Source organism: Mytilus californianus, unplaced genomic scaffold (genome assembly GCF_021869535.1).
Source record: "Mytilus californianus isolate M0D057914Y unplaced genomic scaffold, xbMytCali1.0.p SCAF_8, whole genome shotgun sequence".
Lineage (NCBI taxonomy): Eukaryota > Metazoa > Mollusca > Bivalvia > Mytilida > Mytilidae > Mytilus > Mytilus californianus.
This window is the reverse complement of record NW_026262734.1, coordinates 12315986-12340973: the sequence shown is the minus strand read 5'-3', so window position 1 is coordinate 12340973 and position 24988 is coordinate 12315986. Positions and strand designations below refer to the sequence as shown.

Sequence of the window (24988 nt, the reverse complement as noted above, 5' to 3'; positions counted from 1 at the left end):
TATTGGATCTTCAGTAATGATCATTTGACTGTACGATCTACTTTAGGGTCATAGGTCAATAGTCGCCAATGACCTTAACTTTTGAACTTGAACATAATTTTTGAAAATTACACAAAAACTGAAAAGATAAGAATAATTGGAAGATTGGAAAATGTTCTACAAGACATCGACGACAAATCAAATGAGATAAAGGATGAGTCCAAAGGGGTTATTCCCATCCCCTGTCATTTGAGAATATTCAAATATCTGGAACGTGGTTGAGATCCCACAGCTAAATTGTATATTTTCATGTTTGTTGAATGAAGATCAAGTCCCAGGGGGGTCATCCCCATTCATTGATATTTGATAATGTTCAAATATCTTGAAAATGGTTGCAATTTGCACCCCTCAAACATATTTTTTTCCTATTTGTATTATCAAAATGAATTGAATGGTATATAGTTTTTGTGAAAAAACTGGTGAGATCTCCACGCCTACACAACATATTATCTTGTTTGACATGTCATGATGCTTTGAATAATATATAGGGTTAGTCCCCAGGAGTCAACCCGTAACCATCTGTCAATATTCAAATAGTAAGCAAATGGTTTAGATGTCCATCCCTTAACCATATATTGTCTTGTTTGTCATATCAAGATGAATTGAATGAAAGATACAATGTAAGGTAAGTCCCCACCCCTGCCATTTGAGAATATTGAAACATCTTTTAAATGGTTGAGATCCCACCCCTAAACTGTATCTTTTCTTGTTTGTTATATCAATATTAAATCCGAAGGAAGTGGGGGATCATCCCCATTCCCTGTTATTTAATTGTTTAAAATTTCTTGTAAATGGTTGAGATCCTCACACCTAAACCATATATTTTTGTCCGCCGTAACATTGCTGGGACATAGAAATAACGGGCGTCCGTCAGGTCTTGGAAGCGCTCTCACTTGTACAATTCTTGCCAGATTTTTATAAAACTTATACTTATAGGTTTATATCAATAATGTCTTGGATAATTTTGAAAATCAGTGCCAATATAATATTTTTAAAAGAGTTATGCCCTTGTAAGCACTGTCATGCGTGCAATTTTTGCCAGATTTTTATCAAAGGTTTATATAAGCAATATCTCGGACAAGTTTGAAAATCAGTGCCGATCAACTATTTTTGGAAGAGTTATGCCCCTTGGAAATATTTAATTATATGGAAAGTTGCATTGTTAGCCCTCTCATGTGTACAATTTTTGCCAAATTTTTATCAAATTTATATCAAAGGTTTATATCAGCAGCGTCTCGGAAAAATTCGAAAATCAGTGCCGATCTAATATTTTTAAAAGAGTTATGTCCTTGGAAATATTAATTATATGGAAAATTGCATTGTAAGTGCTCTCATGTGTACAACTTTAACCAGATTTTTATGAAAAGTTTTTAGAAGCAATATCTCGTACAAGTTCCAAAATCAGTGCCGATCAAATATTTTAATGCCCCACCTAGGGGCATTATGTTTCTCGGTCTGTGCATTCATTTGTCCGTTCTTCCGTCCATCTGTCCCGCTTCAGGTTAAAGTTTTTGGTCAAGGTTGTTTTTGATGAAGTTGAAGTCCAATCAACTTGAAACTTAGTACACATGTTCCTTATGATATGATCTTTCTAATTTTAATGGCAAATTAGAGTTTTGATCCCAATTTCACGGTACACTGAACATAGAAAATGATAGTGCGAGTGGGGCATCTGTGTACTATGGACACATTCTTGTTAAAGGTGTTATGTCCCTTGGAAATATTAATTATATTGGAAATTTCTTTGTATTAGCTCTCAAGCCTTCATTTCTCTAAAATATTTGTAAAAAGTTTTAAAGAACAAAAAAAAAAGTTTGTTTTAGTTATTGCCTTGGATAGATCAAATCTGTTCTTTTATCTTATTTGCCATATCAAGATGAATTGAATGGTATTTAGTGAGAGTCCCAAGGGATCATCCAAACACCTGCTATTGGATAATGTTTTCAAATATTTTAAAATCGGTTGAGATCCCTATCCCTAAGCCATATATTTTTTGTTTGACATGTCAAGATAGATTAAATGATTTAGAGAAAATCTGGCATCTAAAGGCAGAAATGTTCAGAATGTTGATCTGTTGACCAAACAACTTCTAATTGGAGTTATTGCCCTGAAATGAAAAATTTTACTAACTTTTCTCACCTGACCATGTAAGCTATTCTCATCACTTGAATTCCTTCATTGTCTATAGTCTGTTATCTTGGACAAAAATCTTCTCGACTTAATCGGACAATTAGAACCGAACTTGGTCTCAATCATCCTTTGGGGGTCTAGTTTAAAATTTGTGTATGATGATCCTGCCTGCAAGTATTGTCTTTTATCTTGAAAACTGATTATAGAGAAAATATGGCATGGGAAAATGTTCCCTACTGTCCATTTTGACCAATCTGTCAGACATCTCCCTATTGATTGATACATTTGGTGTTTTTTTGGTTGAAACTATTAATGAAATATATATGTAAATAGAGAGAATTAGAAATTAGAGTTGTAGTCCTTGAATAATAGTTTTAAGTAAAAAAATTCTTCGAATTTTTGTGTTTTTATATGCAGAAAACATAGAAGGTAAAGAGAGAAATTGTAAAAACGTGTCAAAAATGATCAGCAAAATAAGAGCTACAAATAATATAAAATTTAAGAGATGTGGTATGATTTCCAATAACACAACTACAATGTATCCACCAGAGTCAAAATGTCCATAGCAGAGGGGGCATTGAGTTTTACCCTTGTCCATCTGTACGTATGTACTTACCCAATATTGGTTTCTGTTCTCTAACTTTAGTTTGCCTCAAACAAATGTTATGAAACTTATACACTATGCTTATTACCACAAAACACAGATCAAGTTTGAAATTTGGTGGCATCACTTTTACCGTTCTAGAGTTATGCCCCTATACAAATGGAAAAATTGCTGAATTTATGGTTTCCGTTCTCCAACTTTAGTTTGCCTCAACCAAATGTTATGAAACTTATACACAAGATTTATTACCACAAAACACAGATCAAGTTTGAATTTTGGTAGCATCACTTTTATAGTTCTAGAGTTATGCCCGTTTCCGTTCTCTAACTTTAGTTTGCCTCAACCAAATGTTATGAAACTTGTACACAATGCTTATTACCACGAAACACAGATCAAGTTCTAAATATCAAGTAATTTTTATACGACTGCAAAAAAAATTTGTGACAATAACTTGTGTTCAAGTGTATGGATCTCTCTGAAATTGTACTGCAAGGTACCATACCACAAAGGGAAGGCTGGGATTGAGTTTGGGGGTGATGAATCATAAGGGGGTTCAAAAAATTGGGGAGGGGGGGGGATTTTTTTTTCCTTTTTTTTCTTTAAAATTTTCCATTTTAAATGGGTTATTTCTGATTTATATATAAAAACAAATAATAATGATGTGGTTTGAATACCGTAGGTAAATTAAAATTTTTTAAGTTCTTAGACCACATTCATTCTGTGTCAGAAACCTATGCTGTGTCAATATTTAATTACAATCCAAATTCAGTGCTGTGTCAAGCTTGAATGTTGTGTCCATACTTGCCCCAACTGTTCAGGGTTCGACCTCTGTGGTCGTATCAAGCTGCTCCCCAGCAGAGCATTTTATTAAAATTGGAGTTATTTTCCTTTGTCTATGATTATAGTTGAATCAAATACAATCAATGCTTTATACAATGCAATGTTTAATTTCGACTTCCACTGATAAAACACAAATCAAGTTGAATTTAGGTAGTGTCACTTTAACCATTATTGAGTTATGCCCCTTTATATATCGAAAGATTGCAAAACTTAAGTTTGCCCCAACAAAACATTATGAAACCTATACACAATATTCATTACCACAAAACTAAGATCAAGTACAAAGTTTTTGTTTCTGTTTTCTAACTTTAGTTTGCCTCAACCAATTGTTATGAAACTTATACACAATGCTTATTACTACATAATACAGATAAAGTATGAAATTTGGTGGCGACACTTTTACCATTCTTGAGTAATGTCCCTTTATAAACATAAAAATTGCTGAAATTTTCGTTTCCGTTCTCTAACTTTAGTTTGTCTCAACCAAATGTTATAAAACTTATACACAACCGTTATAGAGTTATGCGTGTTTACAAATAAAAAAATCGCTGAATTTTTAGTTTCTGTTCTCTACTTAAGTTAGCCTCAACCAAATTTTATGAGACTTACACACAATGCTTATTACCACAAAACTCAGATCAAGATCAAATTTGGGTAGCGTCACTTTTACCGTTCTTCAGTTATGTCCCATTATAACTATATGATATGAAAGTGGGGGCATCATCTGTGTCCACATGTGGACACTATCCACATTTATTTTTTTATACGACCGCAAAAAAATTTTACGTGGTCGTATATTGGTATGACTTTGGCGTCGTCGTCGTCGTTGTCGTCGTCGTCCGGCGTCGTCCGAAGACACATTGGTTTTCACACTCTAACTTTAGTTTAAGTGAATGGATCTCTATGAAATTTTACCACAAGGTTCAATATCACAAAAGGAAGGTTGGGATTGATTTTGGAGGTTATGGTACCAACAGTAAAGGAATTAGGGGCCAAAAAGGGGCAAAAAATAAGCATTTTTGTAACTTCCAGACATAACTTGTGTGTTAGTGTATGGATCTCTCTGACATTGTACCACAAGGTTCCATATCACAAAAGGAATGCTGGGATTGATTTTGGGGGTAATTGCCTCAAAATTTTAGGAATTAGGGGCCAAAAAAGGGGCAAAAAACATGCATTTTTCTAGTTTCATGACAATAACTTGTGTGTAAGTGTATGGATCTTTCTGAAATTGTACTACAAGGTTCCATATCACAAAGGGAAAGCTGGAATTGAGTTTGGGGGTAATTGCCGAAACGTTTAGGAATTAGGGGCCAAAAAGGGGCCAAAAATAAGCATTTTTCTAGTTTCCAGACAATAACTTGTGTTCAAGTGTATGGATCTCTCTAAAATTGTACTGCAAGGTACCATACCACAAAGGGAAGGCTTGGATTGATGATGGGGGTAATTGCCTCAATATTTTAGGAATTAGGGGCAAAAAAGGGGCAAAAAACAAGCATTTTTCTAGTTTCAGGACAATAACTTGTGTGTAAGTGTATGGATCTTTCTGAAATTGTACTACAAGGTTCCATATCACAAAGGGAAAGCTGGGGTTGAGTTTGGGGGTAATTGCCCTAAACGTTTAGGAATTTGGGGCCAAAAAGGGGGAAAAAACAAGCATTTTTCTAGTTTCCAGACAATAACTTGTGTTCAAGTGTATGGATCTCTCTGAAATTGTACTGCAGGTACCATACCACAAAGGGAAGGCTGGGATTGAGTTTGGGGGTGATGAATCATAAGGGGGATCAAAAAATTGGGGGGGGGATTTTTTTTTCTTTAAAATTTTCCATTTTAAATTGGTTATTTCTGATTTATATATAAAAGCAAATAATTATGATATGGTTTGAAAAGGTAAATTAAAAATTCTTAAGTTCTTAGACCACATTCATTCTGTGTCAGAAACCTGTGCTGTGTCAAATATTTAATCACAATCCAAATTCAGTGCTGTATCAAGCTTGAATGTTGTGTCCATACTTGCCCCAACTGTCCAGGGTTCGACCTCTGCAGTCGTATCAAGCTATTATTAATGCGAATAACACGACTACTGGAGTATCGCAATATTAAGAGCTTGCATTCTGATATCAAATCCATATATCTGTTTGTAGTTTTTCCTAAATTTGCAATAATTCTTCAAAAATGGCAATAATAAATCCAATGCAACAATTTCTGGATTCCTTTTAAGGAAAGGCTAACAATATCAAGATATTTAGACATTTTTCAATTATTATGGCATGGAAATGGTAATGCTACATTGCATTTCCAAAGAACATGTTACCATATTGCACGAGTATATAATTACAATAATTTCTTTTAAATTAAAATTTTACCAGCTACAGAGCAACATAGAATTGACTTTTTTGAGAAATCAAATTGTTTTTATGATCCCCGCCATAGCAGAGGGGGCATTAAGTTTTACCTTGTCCGTACGTATGTACGTCCCAAAATTGGTTTATGTTCTCTAACTTTAGTTTGCTTTAACCAAATGTTATGAAACTTATACACTGTGCTTATTACCACAAAACACAGATCAGGTTTGAATTTTTGGAGTGTCACTATAACCGTTCTGGAGTTATGCCCCTTTACAAATGGAAAAATTGCTGAATTTATTGTTTCTGTTCTCTAACTTAAGTTAGCCTCAACCAAATGTTATGGGACTTATACACAATACTTATCACCACAAAACTCAGATCAAGTACAAATTTGGGTAGCATCACTTTTACCGTTCTTTAGTTATGTCCCTTTATAACTTTATATGATATGCAAGCGGGGGCATCATCTGTGTCCCATGGACACATTCCCCATTTATTTCAAGTAGTCACTGAACCATGAAAATGAGGTCGAGGGCAATGGACATATGACAGACGGAAACTTCATATCATAAGACATCTATATACAAAGTATGAATGATCCAGGTCTTCTACCTTCTGAAATATTAAGCTTTTAAGAAGTTAGTTAACGCTGCCGCCGAATCACTATTTCTATGTCGAGCTTTCTGTGACAAAAGTCGCAGGCTCGACAAAAATTAAAAAAAAATCATTTCGAATCTCATATTTTATTTTAAAAAGACATATAGCTATATTATGTGATACAGTAAGTTATTTATGTTTTTATAAAAGCCGTTTCTTTTCTATTCGTGATTTTTTGGCCAATTATCGACCATATGTATGTATGCTTTGTATTTTCCTCCTTTCTTTGGAGCACACAATGAGTAACGGTGTAAAGAAGAAAATTTAGCACACTGTATAGGCACTGATTAATGTAAGCATTTACCTACCCAGCTCCTGGCCGTTACACATCAAGAAAAAGTTAACCTTTCCCAAAACAACAATAAATGCAAAGAGATGTTGCAAGATACTGTTTTTACTTCGAAAAAAAAAAACGTGCTCTACCTATTCTAAAACATGTTTCTGTATTAATATAAAAATGTACTGCTAGTATGCAATATATCAAAAGAAAACTTATTTTATTCTCTTTTTATACGACCGCAAAAAAATTGCGTTCGTATAATGCTATCATGTCGTCGTCGTCGTCCGAAGACAAATTTGGTTTCCGGACAATAACTTTAGTTTAAGTGAATGGATCTCTATGAAATTTTACCAGAAGGTTCCATACCACAAAAAGAAGGTTTGGGTTGATTTTAAGGGTTATGGTACCAATAGTTAAGGGATTGGGGGCCCAAAAGGGGTCACAAACAAGCTTTTTTGTAGTTTCCGGACAATAACTTGTGCGTAAGTGTATGGATCTCTCTGAAATTGTACCACAAGGTTCCATATCACAAAGGGAAGGCTGGGATTGAGTTCGGGGTAATTGTCCCAAACGTTCAGGAATAAGGGGGCAAAAAAGGGGCCAAAAACAAGCATTTTTCTAGTTTCGAGACAATAACTTGTGTTTAAGTGTATGGATCTCTCTGAAATTGTACTACAAGGTTCCATACCACAAATGGAAGGCTGGGATTGAGTGGGGGGTAATTGCCCCAAACATTTAGAAAAAAGGGGCCAAAAACAAGCATTTTCTAGTTTCCAGACAATAACTTGTGTTAAAGTTTATGGAAATTGTACATTTTTCCTGAAAAGAAAATAATCTTAAAAATTTCAAAAAGTTTGGGGGGGATCTTTTTTCAAATTTTTTTTGGGGTTTCATATTATTTTCTTAAAATTTTTTGAAAATTTCTTTTGGGGGGGATTTTTTTTTCAATTTTTTTGGGGAGGGTTCATACTCTTTTCCTCAAAATATTTCAAAATTTCAAATTTTTCTTTGAGGGAGATTTTTTTTCCCAAAAATTTTCCATTTTTACATTGATTATTTCTGAATATATATAAAAACAACAAATACTGATATGGCAGGAGAATCACACCAAACAGAGTGTGTAAATTATTATATATAACAGATTAACTAAGTATTGTGCAACAGCACAGTATTGGGCAATAGCAAGAAATCTTCAATTGAAAATAAATACAAATCTTTTAACCAATTTCAATGGGATTAAATTAAGTCTTTAATTTTTGGGGTTCTTACCTTGTATTACTATTTTGGAAATTGGCCCCCATTTTTAAATTGGTCTACATTGAGGTTCAAAGGGTCCAAAATTAAATTTGGTTGATTTCATCAAAAAGTGAAATATTGCTGCTCTATGATATGCTGAATCTTATTGTGCATTTAGATTTTTTATTTTTGGCCCTGTTTTCAAATTAGTCCATATTAAGGTTTGAAGGGTCCAAAATTAAACTTTGTTTGATTTCAACTAAAATTAAAATATTTGGTGTTTTTTTTATATGCTGAATCTAACATGTTGTTAGAATTTGGATATCGGACCACACTAGGTAAATTAAATGTCCCATTTCAAAATTTTTAAGATCTTTGACCACATTTATTTTGTGTCAGAAACCTATATTATGTCAAAAATTTGATCACAGTCCAAATTCAGACAGTATCAAGCTTGAATGTTGTGTCCAACTTGCCTTAACTGTTCAGGGTTCGACTTCTGCGGTCGTATCAGGCTGTGCTCGGCGAAGCATTTTATTAAATATTGCATGCATTATGCATTGCGATGAGAAATTAATGAGAAATAATAGTCAAAAGCTCGTAAAATTTTAAATTGTGTCCATTCCCGCGTACATAACATTTTGCATGATGCTGTTCGACATAATACGAGTGGAGTGGATTGTTTTTTCTGCAAAATTGCTTATTTTGTTTCCCCGTTTTTAGGAGTCATTACACCATCATAGTGCAATATTCTTTTAGCCTTTAAAAGCTGTTGGAGTCATAAAATATGGGAATCAGGTGGCGCATGAAGTGTGTCCCGTATCAGTTAATGTTGCGAAATTTAACGTTATATCAGATTTAAAGATAAAATTGCTATTCAGAAAATTATCGCAAATATGATGTATTTATGCCAAAAAATGTACATTTGCTGTACTATTTTTTACTTTGAAAATTTAAACGAAACACGTGTTACGAAATTTGTATGAAGAATATATAGATGTCCACAGAAATGTCCCCTTAACACTAAATGTACGTTGATGCATTACATGTGTATTGTCAGTGCCAGAAAACCTGCATTCAACAAGATTTATGATTCAAATTTGGACAAGACTTCAAAAGTTCATATACCCAAGTACATATTGGTACATGTATGTTGATAGAGCGCTACAAAAATAAAACAGATATCATTAAACAGCTGTGCCCGATCCAATGCCCCCGGGCTTATGTTTAACGTTTTGAACATCGACGCACGTGAATATACATAACGCGCTGGTGTTAATACAAATAAATGACTTACAAAAAACTTCCTTAATTCATGAAAATTAAAACAATGACACCGCTTGTGAAACCATTTTCATGTTTTACATGTGATGTTCGTGTCGAAACAGCCGTGGATTATGCTTTAATGAATTCAAAGTTTGTATAATTCGTATAAAAACGATGGGAAGGCCGGTAAGCAATGAAGCTGATTCGGAAGATGAACAGATAGAATTAGAAGCTCCATCGTTGAAATCCAGAGTGTCCGTCGGTTCTTTACTTTCCGTGTTTACTGACGAGTTTGTCTTAAATCTAAACTCGTAACAAGTAAAACGGCCATTTTACCTGCTGTATCTGTTGCTTTTATCTGTTCCGAAATTATAGCAAACAATGACATTTTTTTTACCAGAATCATAACGTTTATAAAACAAAAAAAGTCCCCATGATTATATGCAGATCATAACCAAAAGCCCGTTAAAAACATCATAATTCAAATATTGTATAATTACTTTATTAAGAGAAAGAAATTTTAAACAAATGTTCTGAAGAAAATCTGTTCTTAGCGTTACTAAAAAATAAAACGGAGTAGGCGTATTACGGTAAGTGACACCAGTATCTTGCGACGTCTCAATGCAAATGATAAAAGATAATAACAGTTACTCGTCTTGTTTACTCAAAATATAAAAAGTACAAAACATATACAAAATAAAATCAAGATCATCCCGGATGCGGCACAAATGTCAATGAACGGGAAACCGGTCAGGACACATTAATTTGGATTCCAAAACGATACCACTAAATGTCCAGCCGTATTCCTGGTAGATGAAAATCGAAAATCCTACATTAAGGATTTAAACAAATATCTGAAACTTACTCAATAAAAAAATCAATAAAAAAAAGACATAGATAAACAGTTTAAGGATAATGAAATTTATCATGAAACTAATTTGACAAAACACAATGATGATGATGTAGGATTCTCTCTGCAAGCATTTTAACATCTTCTATCATCGACAGATATACGGCTGTTGACAACAATACAGATCCGACTGTTTTCTTTTTCAAATTTTAACCCAATTTTCCCATTGAACATCTTTCTAAAACCTCTAAAATACAGTTTACCATGTCATCTGCAAAGCGTAGCAAATTTCATAAAAATAGTGCTGTTTGAATTGTTTTGATTCAGAAACTATTTACGCATCAGTGAATTTTTTCACGGCATATACCAATTTACGAATCATATAAATGCCTCTGATTCCTTATGAGCGAAGGCCAGATAGGTACCGTTTTGCAGGTCCTTGCCATGATCATGTGATAGTACTACAGTAACTAAATATCTGACTTACGAAGTCGTGCAGGTCACTGTTCTGATATCGTGTCATAAAATCAAATATTTGATACATCAATAAATCAAGTAAGAAAGATGGTGCAATATGTTTAATCCTTTTTCATAATCCGTACAATGACACTGCTACGCAACGACAAGCAGTTCTTGCCTTGGACTTGCCGAGGGAGTGTGACTGAATATAAGGACACACAAACCCGTAACCAGTGTGTGTTTTTATTTAGACAGTTAGACTGACTTGCTCCCAACGGGAAACCATAAGATTACAAGTAAAAACTATTAAAGACGAGATTTTGATTGAAGTTTGACTTATAAACAAATTCATCATAGATACCTGGATTAAAATTTTGCAAGCCACGCGTTTCGTCAGTGACACTCGAAAAAGTTAAAAAAAAGACCATATAAAGTACGAAGTTGAATAGCATTGAGGACCCAATCCAAATTTTGCCAAATACTGCAAACGTAATATGTTCCTGGGGTAGAACATTCTTAGTATTTCGAAAAATTCAAAATTTGGAAACAGCTAATTTATGATCGTTAGAGCTTCATGACTCAAAATAACTCCCGCGAGACATCCTGGCTGAGGTGCTGAATGGAATGGACCTGGAAACATGTATATGTATATAATGTACTGAAGGTCAACCGCGAGTCTTCATCAGTAACGTTGATAACTGAATGTAATATTTTAGAATCAGTCCATGTGTCTGGCTTAGTGCGATCCCAGAATTATATATTTGAACACACTTTTATAGAGTATTGATCCCTGCATAAGTAGCAATTGTCAAAGAATTTGTTTTTCATACTAGTAAATTATCATACGAGAGCCTGCAGTGATATGCCAGGTGTCCTGACTGATAACATTCTGAATCTGTGGTTGATTATTTCAAGAGAGGAAGGATAGGAAAATAGCAGTCCGACTGAATACTGTAATATGATATATAGAAGATAAAGAGAAACTGTAAATATAAAAAATGATTAGCAAAATAAGATCTTCAAATAGGTCAACGTGGTTGAAATCGTCATTCGACTCTTAACAGGTGTTACTGTCGTTGAATAACGATTTTCCCATTTTTTATACGACCGCAAACTATTTGCGTTCGTATAATGTCATGTTGTCAGCATCGTCGTTGTCCGAAGGCATTTGGTTTCCAGACAATAACTTGAGTATAAGTGTATGGATCTCTATGAAATTGTACCACAAAGTTCCATACCAAAACAGGAAGGTTGCGATTGATTTTGGGGGTTACGGTCCAAAAAGTTTAGGAATAAGGGGCCAAAAACAAGCATTTTTCTTGTTTCAGGATAATAACTTGTGTATAAGTGTATAGATCTCTATGAAATTGTACCACAAGGTTTCGTACCTCAAGAGGAAGGTTGGAATTGATTTTGGGAGTTATGGCCCAAACCATTTAGGAAATAGGGGCCAAAACAAAATAGGATTTTCTGGTTTCTGGACAATAACTTGAGTATAAGTCTATGGATCCCTATGAAATTGTACCACAAGGTTCCATACAAAAAAAAGAAGGTTGAGAATGATTTTGGGGGTTGTAACCCTAACTTTTTTGGGAAAAGGGGCCAAAAAACATTATTTTTTTAATACTTTGTATAAATTGCTCATTTCTTGAGCAATTTCCATTGTGTTTAATTCAAAGTCTTGAATTCTTGGGGTTCTTTATTATTCAGAATCTAATCCTGTATTCAGATTTTGAATTTTGGCCCCCGTTTTTAAATTGGTCCACGTTAATGTCCAAAGGGCGCAAAATTAAACTTTGTTTCATTTCAACAAAAATTGTATTCTTGGGGTTCTTTGATATGCTGAATCTAACCGTGTAATTTAGATTTTGGATTTTAAGCCCGGTTTTCAAATTGGTCCACATTAAGGTCCAAAGGGTCCAAAATTAAACTTAGTTTGATTTAAACAAAAATTGAAATCAAGGGTTTTTGATATGCTGAATCTAACATGTATTTAGATTTTGTATTTTTGGCCCATTTTTCAAGTTGGACCACATCTGGACCCAAAATTAAATTTTGTTTGATTTCAACAAAAAATAAATTGATGGGGTTCTTTGATATGCTGAATCTAACTGTGTGTTTAGATTTTGGATTGTTGGCCCAATTATCAAATTTGTCCAAATCGAAGTCCAAAGGGTCCAAAATTAAACGTTGTTTGATTTCATCAAACATTGAATACTTGGGGTTCTTTGATATGCTAATTCCAACCATGTATTTAGATTTGGATATTGGGCCGTTATAGTATATGTCCAATTTCAAATTTTTATTTACTTAGACCACTTTTATAGTATGTCAGAAACCTATGCTATGTCAAATATTCAATCACACTCCAAATTCAGATATGTATTGCACAATTGATAGAAATTAAAAGTAGATTCATAGTTAAAATTAGATATAGCATCATCATACTAGTATTCTAATTTCAGAAATTATATATAAATATAGTTTGAAGTTTACTATTCACTATTAGATATTTTGAAAAAATAATCAGAGGCTAGTTTTATAGTATTTTTTAAAGACAATGATTTGGAAATTGTTTTTTTTCATATTTTTTTTTTTTGAAGAACTCCGTGGTAGGTTTGTTTGTTATTCTGTATAGATTAGTTTTCAGAATACAATATCTTTTTATGAAGCGAAACCCTTTAAAAACTTAGCTAATATTGTCCATTGATAAATAAATAAGTTCAATTCTTGGTGTATTTGGATATTATGGTTCATTGATAAATAAATAAATTACATTTTTGATGTGCTTGGATATGCTGAATCATACCGTGTATTTTGACTTTGGATATTGGACCATAATAGGTAAAATCCAATATCAAATTTTTCAGTTCTTTGACCACATTCATTCTTTGACAGAAACCTATGCTGTGTCAAATATTTCATCACAATCCAATTTTAGAACTGTATCAAGCTTGAATGATGTGTCCATACTTGTCCCAACTGTTCAGGGTTCGACCTCTGTGGTGGTATGAAGCTGCGCCCAGCGGAGCATTTTATTTTTTCCGAGGTGTGCCTTTATGATTATTTTTACTCTATTAAAATTCCACATTGTCATATCCACTCCTTTCACATAATGTATTTTGTCTAAAGTAGACCTTGATATGCAAATATGTGCATGTTGTAAGACGTATGATGTGTTTAATTATATATAAAAATGCAAGCTATAGTAATACCATATGATGCAAATGTCAGTTTTGAAATCAAATATGTTCATTTCAGATATGATTTTGCTGTAGGAAAAATGTCATGGGTGACATGGATTCAAAAGAACAAGATAATATGAATCGTGTGAATGACGAAAAAGGTTTGGAAAATATAAGAAATGCTGAAGTTTCAAAAGATGATGTCAATAATGACAAAATGGAAACTAAAAGGAATAATTCATTAGTTGTTGGTCCAAATGAAAAGGATCAAGATGAAAGTAATTTGGTGATCGACCTAGATCAGTCAACGAACAAATCACAGCAGGCTGCAAAAGAAAAGAAGATCGAAAATGTTATAATTGATAGAAATTTATGGGATTCAACCCTTGACGAATTATTCAAAGCACAACCTACCACGACAGTTGATTCATCAGTACAAAATGAAAAAAGTGAAGATAAGAAGACCCCTAATGATTCTGTGAACGAGTCAGTATGTGGAACACAATACAAAACAAGACGTGAAAAAGAAAATGATGCAAATGAAAAAGAGCTTGTATCTATAAATGAAGAAGTAGAACATGTTGAAAAAACAAAGACAGTAGAAGGTAAAAAAGACAACCCACATACAATAGAACATGTCGTATATCTAGACGGCATTGAGATGAAAAAACAGGACAAAGCAAAAATTGTTGACCAGCAAAATGAATGTGAAACGACAAATGCTGAAATAGATAACAAATTTACAATGGAAATGGATGAAACTGACGGTAATATCGAGGCCACTGTGAATGTCAAACAAAGTTATAAATCAGTTGGGGAAACTGACCCGATTCCAGTAGAAGATGTAGAGAATGGCGTTAATTTTGAACAAACCACTGGAAAACAAGGTCTTAAAATTGTAGAGACAAACAAGAGTATACACGTGTTGTCCAAATCAGATGAAATAAACAAATCTGAAATGAATTGTGATGGAGGAAGCAAAGAAAGTAAACAAGTACCAGAAAAAAAGAGATGTATACTTTCAAATGGTGAAATATCTGGTAACAGCAGTGATTCTTTTAATACGACGAGAAAAGAATGGAATCACCAGTGTGTTGAACAAAAAGTACTCGAAAGTAAATCGAATTATCTTTGTAAACAGTGTGGAAAATGCCAGTGTGTATGTTCAGAAGTACCCAATAATACACCTCAAGCTGCAGACAAAAAACAGGGACAGAAAATATCAAGTGTTGCAAATGCAGCAGCCAAGCAGCAACAAGCTTCCGCAGCTTGGTCACGTCTAGGTGTATTAAGATGTGAACATTGTAAATTTACAACCGATGATGTATCATTGATTGATTCCCACAATGTTATATGTTCCAAAAAGTCAGTTAAAACTAAAGTAATGCTTTCATATTCGGGTGAAAGGTTTAATTGCCAAACATGTGGATACCCAACATCCTCACGAAAGAAATTTGAGGAACATATTGCACTTCATCTTATGATTCGACCATACATATGCATGACTTGTGACATAACATTTGAATCGAAAAAAGAAATAGAATTCCATGTAAAAATGAAACATGCAAATGACGCTGTAAAATGTGGACTGAAAGGTTCAAAAAGAATTGGACAAATAATTGACTCCTTGATAAATTCACAAAAACACGAATTTCTTGGTCGAACCGTTGATAAAAGAATGGTGCAAAGTTTTTTGGAAACCAGCAGACCAAAGGAGAAAATAAACACTTCAGCTTGTGTTGTCCCGTCATCTTTGCAGACAAATGTATCGGTTAACACCAGAGAGTCGGTTTCGAGTAACTTTATACCAGTATCGAATGATGCAGATGTCATTTTTGTTTCTTCAGCATCAAGTGGAATAACCACAACTTGTGTACCTAGTAATTTACTGTCAAACCAATCTGAAACAAAACTTGTAGGTCAAGCTGTACCTCTGACTACACAAAGACCACTTATACTTGTACCAGTGAACAATATGAACACGAACATGTTGGTACCATTGTCAAATGTTGTATCTCAAACAAACATTCATAATGTTAACACAGCTTCGTCTCAATCAGGAGTGTCTGTCTCGACATTGTCTGGCAGCAACCAGTTCATCAATCTTGCACCAATGCAATTTGCATCGCAGAATATCTCTATTTCAGGAAATGCAGTGAACACAAACACTGTCCAGAGGCTTCAAGGGAATACAATTCAAACAACGACATTGCAAGGAATTAATAGTAATACAGTACTACCCAATGTGTTGCAGGGTATTCCAGGAAGTGCCATACAGGTGAATAATATGCGTACAATTCAAGGAAAGGCATTTCAAACAAATACTTTCCAAGGAGTTCAGGGAAATGCATCACCGATGTCTGGACTTTCTCAAAATGTGAATTTCCAAAATAATGCAACACGCTTTGTTTTACTTCCACAGACAACAATAACTCCTGTCGCACGTTCACAAGCTCCCTCAACAAACCAACAAAATAAGTCAATTACAAACATTTCAGGTGTTATACTTAACCACGCTCCATTGATGTCTTTGATTAACCCAACAGTAGTTCAGACTCCAAATTTGAATACGTATACAGTTACACCAGGACAGACAAATACAGCAACGTCCATTTCGAAGGAATCCTCACTGTCTGCTCAAAATATAAATTGTGTTGTACCGGCAACAAAAACGTCTACAGAGGTCATGGCTAAGACGGACAAAAGTACTTCTGAAGAAATGAAATCTTCCATGGTTGAAACTAATGGAAACAAACTGTATTTCAGGAAATATGGAGAATTGTATATGTGTGATTATTGTAAAAGTGAGACACCTCTTGAGGATTCATTCAAAGAGCACATCTGGAAACATTTTCATCAGATGCAAAAAATATGCAAAGATTGTCCACCGACTTACAATGTATCTGCTCAATGTAAGATTGTTCTGAAAGTAATGATTGGACTGCTTAGTTCTTCAACAGGATCACAACTTTCGATAAAAGATAAATCACAATTGTCACCACCCAAAGAAGTGGTTACAATATCTGATGATGAGGACGTTGGAGAAGGTAAAATGAAAGTAGACAAAGATAAGAAAGAGCTAAATGTTGATGTCCGTCCAACGAAAGAGAAAAGATCTGACACAGTGAAAATTGATTCTGCATCAGAACCTAGTGGAGAAGAAGGGCTTCAATTGAAAATAACAAGTACATTTAGTCTAAGTGATACAGGCAAGTCAACTAAGAAAACAGAATCCATTCCCCCAAAACAACACGAAGAAGGCATGGAAGACTTTGAAAAGAATGACACAAATAGCAGAAAGTCAATTAATCCATATAATGATCAAGCAGCACCACCGACAATACCGGAAGATTCAAGTAAGATGGAAAAGGCGCTAGAAACAATCAGTTTAGATTCAGATGACAGTAATTCAAGTGACGCCTATAAAAGTAAAACACGGATAGTGGAAAACGATTTCAACGTTGAAGAAGGTGAAAAAAGCTTTAATAAAACACATGATAATGAGAAAAACATCTTAAAAGAAAATGAAATGCTTATTGAAGAAAGTCCATCACAGTCAAGTACAAATGGAACCGAGGATGACATTTTGAGAGAAACTAGAACGGTCAGTAGTAATAATGAAGAAATCGAAAGTGTAGGACAATCACTGCAAATACGAGATATAAAGGCTGTAGCAGCCAATATTAAGGAAGAAATTGTTAATACACATCAGGACTCGTCGCAATTACTGTTCAGCAAAGTAAAGACGGAAGATGCACTTGCTAGCACTTGTGATATTGATAAAAAGCCAATAGCATTTCCTTTGGTTGCATTCTATAAATGTGGCTTTGAAAACTGCACCTTTGAAACAACCACTTCCCAAGAATTTCGAGAACATCTCGGTCAATCTCATGGAGATGCTGTAGAATACAAATGTGCTCATTGCGGACAGAAAAGTTTTACTGAAGACTCTCATATTAGACATTTACTTTTTCATTCAAAACCACAGAACTCACTGCTTTTTCAGTGTGGGGTTATTGGATGTCGATTTCGAGCTAATTTATTGCACCATTATAAAGATCATTTGGAACTGTCTCATCAGAACGTACTGCTACACAGATGCCATTCCTGCAAAGAAGGTTATACCTCTGTAGATCTACTAATAGAACACTTGCAAAGTAATCTTCTGAAATTTGTACAGTGTCCATACTGCACAATGAAAGATGGAATAAGAAGAAATGTTTTAAATCACATAACTGCTTTTCATCCAGGAAAACCAAGACAAATTAATGTCACAAGTCAACTTGTTTGTCAAGAGCGTGAAACAAACGAATTTGAAAAAGCAAAGTCCAAATTAACACAAGATCCTTCTACTTCTACATTAGCGAATCAGCAAAAGAAGTCCAGTCGAATTGAACCACTTAAACAGGGAAATAACCGAGGCATTGACGAAAGTTCCAAAATGACAGATATAATTGAGAATAATCCAGAAGATACAGAAATGATAAACAAGATAACATCGAATCCATCTATAATGGGAGCAACGTACTATAGATGTAATTCGTGCACATACATAGGAATTGGTCAAAATAAACTAATGAAACATATGGAGATGCATACATCAGCTTTTATTCAATCCGTTCAGAGGCCATTTATTTGTCCAGATTGCCCTCAAGCTGTTAATACATTACAGCAATTCATATCTCATTTGAATTTACACGTCGGGGATCACTTGTGCTATATCTACATTTGTCAGCATTGTGGATTTGGAACAAACCTTAGTAACAAAATAAATCAGCATACTACAGATTCTCATGGCCCAATTTCAGAAGGAAAAGATTATACACAGAGAACAATAAGATTCTCTGTAACAACGAAAGTTTGTGCAAAATGTAACGCTGCTTTCAAAACATCACAAGCTCACAGAGACCACGTGCTGAAATCACATGGCATAACAACTAATGAAATTTCTGGAAAAGATGATTTAGAAACTGAGCAATGTGGGCAAAATATTGCATCTGCCAATAACAAAATTTCAAAAGAAAATGATGATGAATCGAATCCAAGACGATTTACCTGCAATGAATGTGGATGGGCTTCCAAAAAGCTTCCCTACTTAAAGTCGCACATGAGAAAACATTATCCCGGACAAGATAGATGTCAGATAACTTTATTTAAATGCAATTACTGTGATTTTACCTCTACTTCTAAGTTAATCATCAGTGCACACTCTCAGAAAAAACATCCAGGGAAAATCGTGAGACCTAGACGTGTAATGGAAACTGTATATATAACGGATTCAATAGAAGACGATATGTCTATAGACAAGTTTCATTGTGATTTGTGTACTTTTAGTTCAGAAAAAGTTTCTGGTCTTCAAAATCATCTTCTTAGTTCTCATTCAGGCGCTAAAAACAAAGCAAAAGATGTTTATTCAGGACCAAAGCAGGAATTTTTAATTCCTAGTGGAACTGTTTTTAAAGAGTTTATCCAGTGCCCACTTTGTATTTTTAAAACGAAGAAAAGAATTGAGTTACTTAGACATATCAAAAGTCATCCATCTTTAGAACCTAAGACAGAATCGGCCACAGAAGTTCAAGTTAGCGATAGGGTGCAAAATCCACTTTTTTTCAAACTAGGAGGAAAAAGAAGAATTAGCTCAGATTTGAACCCTGTAGTAAAGAAACCTCGACCAGTTTCACCAACAATATCCTACGATCGGATAATGATGGATAGTGCAAAACGAGACACAGGATACCGTAAACAAGTTGCAACAAAATCAACAACTAATCGACCTTCTATTGGTGTGAAATCTATGTTGTACTACCTTGGTGGAGAACAGCTGCACATGAAGCTGAAACCTTGTTTTTCAGAATTTAAGCAATCTCCACATTTTACATGCTTGATATGCAGTGAAGTTGTTGATGATAAGTACAAATTACACAAGCATGTTTTGCAGCATATGAACGTATACTTCTACAAGTGTGCATACTGTGACCATGGGACATTGGATCAAACAACCATTATGGTACACATACAGAGAGAACATAGAAGAGCAATTCAGTACAGTAAACTAGACGTGGAAGAAATTGACAGCCATATAAACAAAGCTATTCATGGTATGAAATCTCAGGTTGGTTCTGGACAAGAAAATATTGTTTTTGAAGAGATGCATAAGGATACAAAATCTGAAAAACTTAATACAACTGACGAAAAAGATGTGAACAAAGTACTTGAAAATGAAACAGTTATCGAGGTAAAAAGTAAAAATGACGAAGAGATAACAGTTGAAACTCCAAAGAAAGAACGATTTACACATGACAAAAAATGCAATCAAGAATCAACGGAGATGGGGTCACCAAAATCGGATACACCATTAATAAAACATGATATGGAGTCACCTTTACTTAAAGAAGGACCGTTTCAATCAGAAAAGGCAAAAACATCTCCAATGAGGTCAACATCATCAAAACTTGAAAAAATATTTCCAATAAAGTCAGCATCATCAAATCTTGAAAAAATATTTCCAATAAAGTCATCATCGTCAAATCTTGAAAAAATATCTCCAATAAAGTCAGAATCGTCAAATCTTGAAAAAATATCTCCAATAAAGTCAGCATCGTCAAATCTTGAAAAAAAATCACCTCAAAAACCGCAGATATCGGCTCAAAAATCTTTGAAAAGGGAATGCACTTTTCAACACTGGGGAAATGTTAGCGATACTACAAAGGAAGAACCAGAAAGAAATGAAAATGAAAGGGAGGATGATGATACAGTCAGAGAGGAGATGGAAATACTTCATCCAAGAATTAAAAGGGAAAGAAACTATTATGTCTGTACAATTTGTGCATTGAAGCTGACACAAAAGAGTGCTGCAAATAAACATATATGGACGCATTCATCAGTCAGACGATTTATGTGTTCAATTTGCAAGCATTTATCAAGGTGGCGTGGTGATATAACAAAACATATGGATCAAAAGCATAAATCAGAAAAGGCAGAATGTTTATGGGATGATATAACCCCGTGTGACATCACTGAGGATGGTTTGCCCTACAATGCTTTAGCAAAAGTAAAGTTTCTTTCAACATTCAATACAATTAAATCTGAGACATTAAATAGTGAGCAAAAACTTGAAAGTGATATTTCAGATATAAAGATTAGCAGTCCGATAAAACGACCACTTAAAATAAAATTAAGTGTCTCAAAAATTGAAGATAAAAAGCAGGTTGATGAACAAAGGGAATTTAAAAAACTTTACAAGTGCCTGATATGTAAAAAGACCTTCAAGTCGAAATATGCTATCTATGGGCATTTTCGTGTTGAATGTAAAAGACCAATGTTTGGTTGTCCTTCTTGCAAATTCAAAGACCCTGACGAAAAGACGGTTAAAAAGCACACAAAGACCAAGCATGGAGTAAGCAATGGTGAAATAACAATCAAAACAAGAAATGATAAAATAAGAATGTATAAAGTACGCTGTGGCGAAAGTGGGATCAAAAGTGAAGACAACAAAAAACAATTATCGGGGGGCATAGCATTCAAGTGTAAAGCATGTAAAAGAACATTCAAGAATAGAAATGCGTGTATGTATCATGCAATATCAGCATTGTGTAACAAAATGTTGAAAGGTTGTTCACATTGTGATTATAAAGATATGTCAACTGATAATGTAGAGTCGCACATAAAGAAAGTCCACAAAGAAAAGAATGTAAAGGTTATGGAACTACCAATGGAAGCTAAAGTAGAAATGATTAGCACACCACCATCGACGAAGATGAATGTTACTAACTCTGGAACAATAGCATTTTTCAAGAAGGGAACCAGTGGTTACACTTGCCGATTGTGCGATTTTAAATGTAAGAACTCCACAGCAGTTATCAAACATCAGAATATGCACAATGCCTCTCCAAAGTATGGATGTCCATACTGCGACATGAAATCTAACTGGTCTAAAAGCGTAAAAAATCATGTCAGCCTAAGGCATCCAGAACAGGAACAAATAGTACAAAGTTTAAATCAGAATACCGGGCAGACCAGTTTGAAAGATAAATCAACGGACATCACAAGTACAGTATCAAAAACAACAGAAGATGATAAAGGAAATAAGTGCATAATGCACAAATGTCTTCAGTGCAACTACAGATGTGGAACTTACTCTGGTGTTTCACGACACATAAAAAGAAATGAAAGTTGCAATGTTCCACGCTTTAAATGCATTGATTGTCACAAGTTCACTAGTTTAAATGAAATCGAAGTAAAGGAGCATATGCGTACTGCTCATAATTCTAAGAAAACTCCAGGAATATGTTCTTTAAAAGAAATGACAAAGATGATAATTGTGAGGAAAAACTCATCAACCAGAACACCGGCTCTTTCTGAAAAAGATTCTTCTACAGATAAATCCAGAATTGCTGATAAGTTTTCTGGAATGAAAGACATTGAAACCAAGGTAATAAAGTGTCCTGTACTTAGCTGTAACTGTAAGGACAAAATCATAAAAGTCATTGAACACTACAGGAGAGAACATCCTTCAAAAGTCATGAAGTGTAAAATGTGTACCATGTCCAGTAAATCGTTAGGAACTATGTTTAAGCACTTTCAAGAATTTCATAAACTAGAAGAATATTTTTCAACAAACTTTCTCACGTGTTCTGGAACTAGAGATGAAATAAAATCGAAAAGTATGAAAAATGACATTCTAACCAATGATAATATACGAGAGCAGGAAGTAAAGACGAACGCTCATAAACTTTATCACTGTGATAGATGTGAATTTGTATCCAAAGCGAAAAACTCAACAAGACGTCATATCTACAGACATATGAATTATAAGAGATACCTTTGTAGGCTTTGCAAAGCTGAGTTTCTCGATAGAAGTGCTTGTGAAAACCACATGGCAATCCATAATACCGAATCAGAAGAATTTGATAAAATAACAAATGAAAGGCTAGAAAAAGAAGTGGAAGGCATATTGGAAAATAATATGGTGTTGGGATCAAAAGAGTCTGATAATTCAAATTCTATTGAGAGAGTAAAATCGAAAAAGAAAGAAGATAACTCGGAAACAATCTCAGAAACAAAATCTAAGACCAAGCAAAATATGAAATCTGACTTCAAGAACAAGAACGAAGTTATTAAAGGTTGCAAAGGTGCTATTAGCAATAAAGTTGAGAAGAAAAGAACCTCAGATATTCAAAAGGTTGATTTCACAAATTTAAGTGCAGATGCTTTTAATCAAGCCAACTTCATTAGGGAGGAGCGAAACAAAAACACGCAAGAAATTGAGTTTTTGTGTACCAAATGCCCATACAAGTCAATAGCTAAACATTGTGCCTTGTGTCATACCTACAGACATATGCCAAAGTGTATGAAGTGTCCATATTGCAATTTCCAGAGCTATCCAAGGTAAGCAACTTTAGTCCGTCAGTTGTTCTGACATGATAATTAACATACCTATGTATACAAATATAACATCTGTGGATAGGTTTAGAAATTATAAGGATCTAAGAACTGAGGTTCAAACTCCTTAAGTTGATCTTAGGTGGATTTGGCTATTTTAATAAGGTCCCTTTTGGTCATTAAGGCGCTTTGAAACAGTAAATTTATAAAGTATTTATTATTATTTACCACATATTAAATACCGCTTTGTGATGTCTTGGGAAAGCTAAGACAAAATACCAGACAATTCCCTTTAGCCTGTAGATCGAGGAAATATTGAACAACCCATTTTGAAGCAAGGTTGGCAAAGTATTAAACGGTTGGGGAATACAGGGGTTTCCCAGAATATGCAACACTGGACAATATGATTTTTTGACACATTATAAATGCTAAATAAAAACTCTTAAGATGCAGTTCTCCCAGACTCGAAGAGATGAAAAGACTGTTAAATAAACAAGTCTGTTTGAAAAGTTCGAATTTGAATATTAGTCGTGTAGTCCTTTTTTTGCTTTTCAAAATTTATTTTAACTTAAAATGAAGTAAAAAACTCATCAAAGATATCAATGGATAAAAATTAGGTACGCCAGACGTGCGTTTCGTCTGGAAATGACTCACCAGTGACGCTCGAATCAAAAGAAGTTAATAATGCCAAATATTGTACGAAAATGAAGAGCATTGAGGACCAAAATTCTGACAGGTTTTGCCAAATAAAGCTAAGGTTATCTATAATATTCCTGGTACTTCTTTCTTCAAGTTTACACATTTCCTTGCAAATGAAACATTCATATCCAATGAAATGTACCTGTTTTATTTATCTTTTGCATTTGTATTTGATAATTCGTTCTCTATTATTTCTGTGTGATAAGATATAATGACGCTAGTCATTATTTCATATTGCCCAATATTACCCAATCAGAATTAATTATAATTGATAATTTTCCTGAACTTGTAACCGATTTTTAAGCAACCTGACCACGAGTGTCGGGCTTAGTTTTTAACATCGGAAGTAAAAGAAAATGGAAATCAAAATCTTCAAATGAATCACTGAACTTATTGAAAAATACTAGTAATCAGGTAGACAGACTCCTTGTGACGTTTTGAATGAAATTATTTACTTTTGAGCTGATTAAACACCGTTTGTTGTAATTAATTAGGGAATTAATTTTCATTGAAAGCCATAGATAATGAAAGGTTTTTTATCTGCAGAACTACTGAACAACTGACTTCAAATATGACAAACGTAAATTTATAGTCTAAACCGACTATTTTCACTTTGATGTTGATTTGGCAAGCATTTTGACCGCCTGTTGATATCAACCTTAAGCAAGACAATTGAAATGTGAATAGTTTTGTTTTGAAGGCTCATTGAACCATAAGCAACCAAATAGTATGGTTACATTCTAGGTACTTACTCGTCCTGAATATGCATGAAATATTTGCCACTGGACGTTAAGCAACCAACAATCAATCAATCAATTCTAGGTACTTACTGTTAATACAACTTGATTACCGACTAACTATATATCGCAGACCTAAAATTAGTCTTTAGGAATAAGACATCATGATGATTGATCCATTATAATTCATTCACAATTTTTTTAGATTCGGGAATAAAAAAAGCCTTCCATACTTTACAAACAGTGATACCTGTATATAGTTGCAGACTCTTCTTTG

General features: G+C 34.1%; 1 protein-coding gene across 1 annotated transcript in view; it reads left to right on the top strand.

Annotated features, from left to right (window-relative positions):
- Window positions 1-24988, top strand: part of LOC127712072 (uncharacterized) — a 53420-nt gene that overhangs the window by 23537 nt on the left and 4895 nt on the right. Inside the window, exon 3 of the mRNA XM_052218265.1 lies at window positions 13971-23281. Coding sequence (XP_052074225.1) covers window positions 13998-23281 — 9284 coding nt within the window. The 5' untranslated portion in view covers window positions 13971-13997. The remainder of the gene's footprint in view (window positions 1-13970; window positions 23282-24988) is intronic.